A 10852-nucleotide genomic window follows, 5' to 3' on the forward strand; every position below is an offset into this window, starting at 1 on the left:
CTGAGCTGTGCTTGCAGGTGGAGCCGCTCAGGCTGTCGTGGCGTGACGTGAGTTCTTGCAAACAAAAACATTTTTTAACCGCGTGATGGAGGCGGGTGAATGCAGAAGGAAGCTACCCTTCTAGGTTGGTAAAAGTTATTTGAAACGGTTTCATTATTTTTTCCCCCCTTATTTTAGGCATCCATTGTCATCATGTTTTGGTTTTTTTCTTCCCCCAGAAGTACAGAATTCAGGATCTTATGCACTATGGTGTGGGTTGTTATTTTATGTCACTAGGTGAAATGTCATGATGGCATTTTCAGGCTGGTAAATTTTACTGTTGTGATTTCTTAAAGAAAAACCCAGGGAGAAATTCAGTTACAGCTTTTCCAATCTTCTTGCTCTTTCAGTAGTACTTCCACCGTGTTTTTCTCTTGCTATGTGTTGTCAAGCGTTGAATAAACTCTAGTCAGTTTCCATGTGCTGTTCTAGTATGTTTAAGTATCTTAAATACAAGACAATTGTCTGCTGAGTCAAATAAAGCTCTAAATATACCTCTTGTTACTGAGGAATGGATCTGACCTAATGAAAGGAAGATCACTAGGTAATTTGTGAGGGGTTTTTTTAAACTCAGCTTTACAATCCATGTACCAAAATAACCCATTGTAGAGCAGTTACTCTTCACCCATTTTAAGAATACATACCACACTTCTGAGCTGCCTTTCTGTCATGTAAACTAAAACATGCATGTTGCCATAACTGTTGCATTTTTTGTTCTTCTTTATGCTAATAAAAGACTACGTGTTAATGCTACATTCACAGACGTTTACATCATGAAGGACTAAGTATGTCATGCAGTAGTAATTGTTTTATTTAGCAGCTAAAACAAATAGTATATTCTGACTGTTTTAACCATGTTTTTCTTTTCCAGAATTGCAGGAAAAGTGAATTTATGGGATAAAAATCTTTACATCTGTCCAAGAAAGGAGAATTGGGTCTCTTTTGAAGGTGCCAAGTTGTATATAATAAGACAATGATACTGGTATATAAAGCTGTCCTCACCACACAGAATATAGAAATAATAATAGAATTAGAAGTTATTAGAATTCTAGAGAAATAATAGAGAATAACTACAGAGAATCAGCAATTGTAAGGCTGATGGTTACTGTCTGGTTTGGAAGTAGTGGTAGGTCAAATTATTGTCTGTTCCAGGGAGCACATTTAGGAAATGCAGACAGAGTAATAAACATACTGTGTTTTTGCAGATTTGCAGTTTTAGGATTAACCTGTGTGGCATTTTGTTCTTGTCATTGTGAATGCTCGGGGTTTTGAGCTCATTGCTTAGCTGGAATGATAGATATCAAATGGGCATATCATCCAAATGCAGAAGAGTTTTGTAATTAGTCACTCATATCATCAATTTTTTCCTAAATTGATATTTACAGGAAAGAACAAATTTTCTTAAACCTTGAACATTTATTATTCTTCATGTATTACAAGAAGGGAGCCTGTTTGAACCATGAACCCTGATTTAACTGCTTTGTTAAACCATTGTTGGATACACTGAAGTAGACAAGGTACAAGTACCATGGTGACTATAATGACAATCAAAACATACATGCCCAATTTCAAAAGCTCTCTCCATAATGGAGCGAGGCTCAACCAATCAAACAGATCATCCAACCATGATGCCCTTTCAACTCTGAATTTGATGAAACCTTCTTCTAACTGTTTTTCAACCAGAAATGCAGCGTTTGTGGTCCTCTGGAGGGCCCTTTGCAGAAAGGAGAACAGACGTGGCACAAGGAAGAAAATGAGAAGGATAACAATTATAATTACACCTCCCATTTTTATGAGATCTTTGATCCATTTAGTAATTTGCTAGTTACCAGACAGATCATTAAACCAACCGGACTCATCTTCTCTTAATTTTGAAAAACCTATTTGCAGTTCTTTGATATCAGCAAAGACTGACTCAGAGTGCTCAGAAAGATTCATGCAACACATTCAAAAAAAAAAGCATGTGTGAAGATCAAACTCATGACCTTCAGATTATGAGACTGAGGTGAAATGGCACCAAGATGTCGCATTTTTGTACAATGCATGATTTGGAGTGACATCTGTGATTTTGTTTTTATTCTGACTCAGGAGAATCAAATATTATGTAAAAATCCATTTTTACTGATCCAAGGATTTCCAGTTCTTGAGGTTCATAGGGTGTCTCAGGGAGAAATTTAGTCCAGACACCCCATTCCTCTGTGGGATTCATGAGGAGTCCTGAAAGATCTGAAGAGACATTTTTTGGTATTGGCCAATTGTCTACCAGTAAACCAACCAAGCAGATTGAGGATGGCTTTTCTGGACTTGAGTAAGTCAAACAAATGGTATCCAGGCCTGAGGCATTGGCTAAGGTCACCCAAACACTGGTTTTTGATTGACTCATGGGCAGGATTGCGTTACTTAAGGCAAACAATGAAGTAATAAGGCACAAGTATGATATCTGATTTAGTTTCATACTTCTCTTTGGTTTCTTTTCTCAGTCTCGTTCTGGGACAAGCCAAGCGTAAGGCACAAAAGTTATTTCTTTTGCATTCAATTCTGCAAATTTGGACCTCTTTAAATTCTCTCTAAAGTTCTCTCCAATTACTATGGAGACGAGGACTGTTTCCTTCCTCGTGACCCAATATAATTAAAATTTCAGTGGCCTTACACTTCTTATGTAATTCTCAATCATAACACGATCCACACCACGCACTTGTCAACAAGGCTTTACGATACCAACATTATTATACTGGCACAAAACCCAAGGTTCACAGCTTCTGCATGTGGTATAAAAGATGTTTATCATCAGCTGTGGTCTTTCTGCAGTTCATGTCTGCGTGCTTGCTTCTTTGCTTCTGGGGGTGTCTGGGTGTTCCTGTGCTTTGTAGGGCTTCACATTTTTTGAAGGAATCCACTTTGGACCAGCACCTGTAGAGATACAAGTGTACCCTTTGCCCCAGGTTATTAGTGGGAATGGGCCTTCAATTTTCCCGATCTCTGGACTTCTGATCAAAACTAAAGGGTTTTCCTTTAACTTTGCTTGTGTGGTGTTGGAAAAACGTCTGATTATTGGCAGATTTGGTTCTGCAAAAGAGCTGTTCAAAACATTTAAAACATATAGTGCTTTATTCAAGTGCATTTGAGGCGTAGCCTCTACCTTCCCCCTCTTTTTGTTTATCCAAAAGGGATTTTAAGGTGTGGTGTGTTCTTTCAATGATTGCTTGCCCTGTAGGAGAATGAGGAATACTGAAGGAGTGATGCACACCCCAATTAATTAAGAATTTATGTGGCTCTTTTGCTATGTAAGATGGACCATTGTCTGTTTTTGTTTCTTGAGGCACACCTAATGATGCAAATGCTTGCAGAAAATGCTGACATGCATGTTTTGCTGTTTCTCCTGTGTGCAAGGAGGCAAAAAGCACATTGGAAAAATGTATCCACTGCCAGATGAATATTTTTATATTTTCCAAAAAATGGCTATTTGGTGATAACTGTTTGACACTCTGTTATGAGCCTCTTGAGCCTCAGGAGTAAGAATCCTGGGAGACATGATGTCCCAGTCTCCTCTTAGCAAGTGAAAAACTGGAGCAAGTTCATCATTGGTGATCCCCAAAATTGCCCTGATTCAATTGATTTCTCCCAAGAGCTGCTGTAGATCCTGCAGGTTGTTGACACAGGTTCTAAGCTGTATCTTCTGTGGCTTGATGTTGTGTCGTTGTATCTCATTGATGTTGTTGTGTCTTCTTGGGCTTGTCTGCCCAGTTGGTAAAGCTAGGTGTATCTTCTGAAGAATTACTTGGATTGTTGTTTGAAAATACTCCTAAATTAGGAGAAAATGTGACTAATTCTCTGTTTGTACTGTGTAGATTGTTTGTATTTTGTAGATTTATGCCTTGTAAAGATGCTTTTCCTTTTGGCTTCAAAGCTGCATTCATGCTTTCTTCCCTTGTGCAGAAATCTGGTTGTCTTTGTGTCTGTTTATCATACATATTTGAGGGTGCAACAGTAGAAGCAGCCACAGGTGGCATCGCAGCTGGAGGATGAAGAGCTTGTTGGCTACAAGATGGCCCAGGCAGAAGTACGTAGGCATTGTTTATGGACGTGACCTGGGGTGGCACCATTTTGTACGGCGGAAGTAAGCTGGGTGCGCCATTTTGTGAAAGGAAAAATCCCATGCTCACCGCCGCGGTGGGGGGATTCTATAGGATTTTGCATAAAAGCAGGCAACCGGGGGGGACCACGCACCGCAGTGACGGGTAAAGTATCACATTATTCTTCTCTCTCACTTGTCTGGGGCAGCTTTTGTTGTTTTGACTGCTCCAGTCACGGGTCGGCCCGTGCCACGGTTTGTGAATTGACCAGGGACGAACCCGGGCTTCCCTGCACTCCCTCAGATGTTATCTGCTTTGCTTTTGCCGTATCTTCTGCGCTGGTAATTGTGTTTAGCATTTCGGGCAGCTCGCAATCCGTTACAAACTCCTTCTGTTCTGGAGTTTTAGCTGCCACCACGTGAGGAGGAGGCGGGGCTCCTTCCAGAGGCTCCGCGTGAGCCGTGTCACTGTGAGAAGCTGCTGGCATCTCGCTGCGCTGTTCTGTCTGATTTTTGCTTGCCATAACTTCGTATACAACTCTGCAAATGGGAAGAAGCCTTGCAGCGCAACTATTTCCAAGAGAGGTTGTATTGTATTGTCTTAGATGTACAGAGTCCCGGAGATACTGAGATCTCTTAATTGTTCTTTCAGGAGAGCTGTAGGGTGTTCTTTTACCATAGATTCTAACTTACTAAGTATGTCTCTCTGCAATATTGACATAACATTTCCCATTATGAATTAAGATTAACCCTGAAGCATATAAATCATACCTGACTTTGATGTCAGAAGTCTTCCTCGTGCCTGTGTTCTGGATCTGTTCAGCAGTCCAGTTCTGGTTCCTTTCACCAGCCTTTAGGATTTCTGAGCTCCTTTTTCCCCAGGGAATATTCTTCTTCCTTTTCCTCTTCCAGCTCTAAGCTGCTTTTTCTTCTTTTCTCTCGTTTCTTCAGGGAGTCCAAACTCGGAGTCCTCACACACGGGCACCAATTGTTAATTTTCCCCGTTTCTTTTCTTTTCTTCTTTGCCTCTGTTTCATGAGTTCTTTTGCTCAGAGTTCGGATTGAAACGCAGAAGACAGGGAGTTGTTCTTTGGACTTAGATGTTTATTATTTTCTTATTATGGTACAACTGCACGGGATGTGCTTCTTAGTTAACAAGGTGAAAAACGGCCCCGAGTTCTAACTTCCAAGGCCATTTAAAGTCCATACTATCCAATTATGGAATGCCAACTAATTTATTTTTACTTATAACCCAGTAACTCTTCATTTATGATCCACACTGTGGGTTTTTTTAACCAATACCAAACTTCCCAGATTTGTGGAGAGGAAGGAGGGAAGAAGAACAAACCCACACCCAAAATCCTCCATCTTGTTACACATATATGTATCGCTATATCCCATAAACCTAAATTTTCTAAACCCAGGGTTTCAACAGGAGCCTAAGGATATTTTCGTATCCAATAATTGAGCAATCTTGCAGTTCTTTTTTATCTAATTTGTTTTAACGTTTTTTGGGTTTTGATTTTTGTAACTCTTGATCAATGAAAGTTTTGGCTGTCATCTGTTTATTCTTATAAAAATCACAATTTGAAAAGACAACTTCCTTTTTTAAGAACTTTTTTTTTGTGCTAAACAAATGGTGTGCATTGTCTCTTTAGTATCCTGCGTGTTTAGAATTAAAATGTGCTTTGGGAAACATTTAGCACTTGCAGAACATCTGCAGTTTTGAAGATGTGGTTATGAGGGATAGAGGAAAGTGCAGCATGATACTTGCTCTAAGTTTATGAGTTGAGGCATTCATCTGTAACCAGAGAAATTCTACTCCAGTTATGGATGTCAGATCTTTACGTATACTGGATGTTGAAATCATGTGTTGTATTTAAGAAAATTACTTCAATTTTTTTATTAAGGCATGTTTGTGTGTGAGAATTCTACTGGCAATGCATCTTGTTTTTATAATAGTACAGTACTTACCGTATCATATATTTTGAGTACAAATTGCAGCCATTCCAGTGCTGTGGGGAGACTGAAAGATAAAGTGAGGGTAATTATTTCTGTGGGCTGGAAGGGTCAAAGTCACAGGCCAGTGTTCTGTGGCTCTTGGTAGGAAGCTTTCAGGCTAGGCTTGGCCTGTTCAAGATTCGCTGGGTTGTTGCTTGTGCCTGGAGAGAACAAGTTCCCCTCCCTAGCAGGAGGAGGTGGGAGAGGACACTCCCCTGTGCTCCTGAAGGATCAGATACTTACCTCTGCTGTCCCAGGGAGATGTTGCTGGACTGCACCCAGGACTTGTCACTTAAAGCCTTTGAGCATTTCTGGCTCAGATCATGTGAGCTGTGTGGAGTACTTGTTTACCTACTGTGAAAGCTGAAGCCTGCTATCCAGGAGGGTTTGTGATATGCTGTGGTATCTGTAGAAGCAGGTTGGTTATGTTGAGGTTTAGAATTTGGGAGCAGGTTTAGAAAAAAAACCCCTAAATTCATGTATATACCTTTTTTCCCCTGACTGTACCTGTGTCTGTCTGTGTACTTTGTTTTTGATGGTGATTCTTCAAAACTGGACACAATGTCTCTCAGCTTGGAAACTGAAAGTATTTTGTGCCAACTGTCAAAATTAAATAAATGCAAGATGAAACTTATACTTGAATTTGGTTTTGTGAGTTTATGATGGAACACTCATCTGTGCCTTTATCCCCTTACTTTCATCTAAGTAAACTGTAGGTACTAATCAAGAAACATGCTCTGTAAAAGGACAGATAATTTACTAGGGTTATGCCCCAAACTGTATTTTGAAATGATGGAATACTATCTGCTGACACTTTATATTTTTGAGAAGGAGAAAAATAAATTATATAAAACCCATATACTTGTATTGTAAAATGCTGATTCATTGTTGCCCAGAGAAGTTCTGGATTCCCCTTCCTTGAAGTGTTGAACACCAGTTTAGATGGGGCCCTGAGCAACCTGGTTTAGTGAAAACTGTCCCTGCATGGGGAGGAAGTGGGGGGCTTGGAACTGGATGATCTTTAAGGCCCCTTCCAACCCAAACCATTCTGTGATTCTGTGAGTTTCATGTAGGTGTTAGTTTGGTGTAGATGGAGCTTGCTTGAAGCTTGACAGGTACAGTATGGCCAATGAAAGCTCAAAAGCAGGATCAGCCTATATTCTAGTAATTTGTTCAGGTGAGCAGAGCTTTAATCCTTCCAAAAAACCCCATCTCTGGTTTTGGGAAGGGGGAGGAGAGAAAAGGAGGTGTCTTGTTGGCAAGACAAAACAAGCAGTACAATACAGTTCAGTTTAGAAACAGTTATGTTATTCAGCCTGTGGTATGTTGGCCTTCCAACATTTCCAGCTCCTGTGAGCTTGTTCATATAAACCTGAAGATCAGTACATTTATCAAGTAATAAAGATTTACATATTGTTGTAATAGCAGTCAGTGAAAATATCAGAAGTAAATTCTGGTAATAGGTTTCAAGGGTTGAGCACCCGATTGATTGGTTGAAAACATCAGTGGTAGTTAAACACATTAAAATTTCATTTTTTAAGTGTGTTGAAACTTCAAGCAATCTGACTTCTTGGCTTCAGCTCTTTGAAAAAAACAGGTATAATTTCTTAATTTAAAGGAGGAGATTCTTGCAAGGCTGTATGAGAAGGTAAGGCCTCGTTGCTGTTTGCAATGGAGATACCGTAACAGAACGAAAAATACTTGGTGCTAAGCCTTAGCAGGATACACAGATATTCTCTTGAGGCCATTCTAAGAAGTACAGTTGGATACAGTGCTAATTTCTGTAACTGAGATCCATTTTTTTTTCTTTTTCTTTCTCCAAAGCTAATCTACAGATTCCCAAAACAGGTAACAGTTCCATTATTAAAAACAAACAACCAAAACCAAACAAAAAAATCCGGCAAACTCTGAAGAGTTACATTTCTTCATCTCTCTTTTAATGCAGGTATTTCATGTAGTGCTGTTCCCACTGGGTGGTGCCATATTCCCTGTGTATAGCCAGTGGCTGCCTAGTGTCTTGCAGCTGCTTGCAAGTTTCATGAGTATTTAAGTGTAATCTGTTCTGGTTTTGAAAGTAATCCAGTTTTACTTATTTTGCCTATCCCAGTCTTGTTCTGAAGTACGTGGTAACTAGAAATTAACATAAAGCACAGTTGGGTGTTGATAGTTGAATAATTGTGCATCATAGACATTTTGTTCCTGCAAAGCTGTTACTTTCTGGACAGTGCTAGATACCTTAACACCTTTCAGATGCGATGAAATTTAATGAGTAGAAGTGGGTTACTTTGAATTCTACAACCCAATACCTCTTTAAGGAACTGAAAGAAATTGGTTACGAAATGCAGTAGCTCCTGGTGTTTTGTTCTTCAGCCCCCCTTAAGACATATGCATAGCATGCATTTTGGTGCAATTAAGTGGTAGCAAGTTTCTCATTACTTTCTATCTGCTTATCAGCATTATTCAGCTTATACTGAGCAGACAACCAGGCATCAATAAAACAATGCAGAGTTGCCTATGTGAAACTGCAAAATTAGAAGAATAAAAATAAATACATATACTTGCATTCCTCTGGATTTGGCAGGTATGTATCTTTTCCTACCCAGAGAGATAATCAGAGGCCAGTTCTGATTGCTGTGAGAGTCTAATTAAAGCCCTTGCGGTTATAATGGCAAATTTACAATAAATGCATTGCTTATGCAAATCCTGTATTTACCATTTTTCCTGTCCCTCACTTCCAAGTGATGGTAGCGTGCAATAGAGCTCAACAACATATTTTCAATGGCAGGAAACACAGAGAAGTGGTAAGTAACTGGGATGATACTTTGGTTAAGGTGTTGCCATGGTTGCTGTTTTGATGTGGCTTGTTTCCTGCCTGTTCTTCTTCTGGTATGATAAAAAGTAGCAATCAGTAGTAGACAGTACAGTAGAGAGTGTCAAAGCAAATGGGTATTATTATTAAAGACAGTATTAGATTATAATTTTGTTGCTATCAGCCATTATTCTCTCATCTGTATTTCCTTTAGTCTTATTTCTACCATCTGTCAGAAAAGAAACTGTCTTTTACATGAGATAGATTTCCTTTTAGTTGCTTTTCTCTGACTTCATCTTTAAACCAGGCATTTGGTTAAAATCTCTTAGTACAGTAGAAGTTCCCACTGAGAAACACCTGTGCCTGAGCAGACCTAGAGAGAGAAATAAAACATGTTTTTGAAAGTTGCCTTTGAAAAATCAAATTTTCTTATCTCTGATTAAAAAAAAGAAAAAGAAAAAAGCCTTGGTGATTAACAGCTTTGAGTGCTGAGAATGGCTTTCTTGTAAACCATTTAGTTCTAATTCTGGCATAATTTCAAACTATAGTTCCATAAAATAATTTCTTAGGCTATAAGAATAGACTAAAAATTCTCAAATTCAGCCTGAATTTTAATTGAATTAAAACTTATTTCCATGGTTCTATCTATCAGCTCTACCAAAAGGGAAGTTGAAGCAGTCTGCTTTAAGTCTGGTAAAATATAAACATGTGGTATATGACGCATGTGGTTTTCTGCTTTTTGGGTATCTCTTTCGGGCTTGCAAATGCAAGGAAACATTTCTGAAAATCAAACCAGTTATGAAGGAGTTACTGAACTAGGTGTGGCAAATTAACAGTTTTGTCTTATATTAATGCTAGGTGTTTAAGTAATCCAATAAATTGATCTACCATTTACAGAATCTTAAGGGGAAGATGATTTACTGACTGTAGAAAAAAACAGCATTAAAAATCAAAGTATGCTTTTCTTAGGCATGCAGGTAAGGTTTCGTACATGGCATACAGAATTAGAGCTATTTGTCAGAGCTGTGAAAACAAAGGGCTGCTACTGAGGGCTTTGCTGAGACTTGAGGAAGGTGGGACTCTTGAGCCTGTGGCAGGCTCAAACTCTCCAAAACTTGACCTCGCGCAGTTCCAGCGAGGGGAATCCAGCCTCCCCTACTTCGGTTTTTTAAGGATCAATAGCAATTCAGCCTTGGCAAGATTGAGACAGATGCTATTTCAAAACATCAGAGATTGAATTTTTTTCACTTTTGTGACAGGATGTGGTGTGAAGGGTAAGTAGATTTGAATATTGTGAGTGTACTGAAGGAAGTTCAGTTAGAGTTGATGTGTGGTAACAATGCTATGCAGTGGTACATTCAGATAACTGCATCCAAAATAGGATTTGAGACTTTTCTTCATTGTAATGTTGGTATAAAAGGTAAGGAAGCTGGCAAAAACTTAAACCTTTTAAATGCTTTATTTTGGAGATTATTTTTGGTATGTTTTCTTTACTTCCTGTTCTATTTTTTTTTTTAAGAAGTCTTTTATTCCGTGCTCTGTTTCTCTGCCCCCAGAGTGCTTATTATAATTAAACTCTTCCAGGGGAATTTCTAAGCATGAACTTAAGGTACTCATTTACCTTGTTAAAGGACCTCATTTGATACAGCAAATGGAATTACTTAAAATATTTAGACATAGTTAAAATTTTGAATTGACACTTTGTCATAGGTTAGCAAGCATAGTCCCAGAAGTGATGTTCTTGCAAAGGGGTGCTTACAGCTTCCTCTATGACCTGACAGAACCTATCAGCAGGCCAGTTTGAATATGGACAAGTCTTTAAGCCACTTAAAGTTGTGATCGCCTCTGTGATCCACACTTAAGAACAGACAAACCCCCCCCAAGCTCTCTCTCGTTTTCCGGTGCTGGGACAGGTGGCTGCGGGCCCCGTG

At 39.1% G+C, this 10852-nt stretch overlaps 1 protein-coding gene across 2 annotated transcripts in view; it reads left to right on the top strand.

Annotated features, from left to right (window-relative positions):
• The window catches only part of EPM2A (epilepsy, progressive myoclonus type 2A, Lafora disease (laforin)), a 42321-nt gene continuing 31469 nt past the window's right edge, over positions 1-10852 (top strand). The window contains exon 1 of one of the 2 annotated variants that reach the window (XM_017737263.1): positions 1-124. In XM_017737263.1, coding sequence (XP_017592752.1) covers positions 100-124 — 25 coding nt within the window. In that variant the 5' untranslated portion in view covers positions 1-99. Of the gene's footprint in view, positions 125-4832; positions 10342-10852 lie in introns of those variants that run through there. The other variant, XM_017737262.1, reaches the window with a different exon arrangement.

This window comes from Corvus brachyrhynchos, unplaced genomic scaffold, assembly GCF_000691975.1.
Source record: "Corvus brachyrhynchos isolate BGI_N302 unplaced genomic scaffold, ASM69197v1 scaffold6, whole genome shotgun sequence".
Lineage (NCBI taxonomy): Eukaryota > Metazoa > Chordata > Aves > Passeriformes > Corvidae > Corvus > Corvus brachyrhynchos.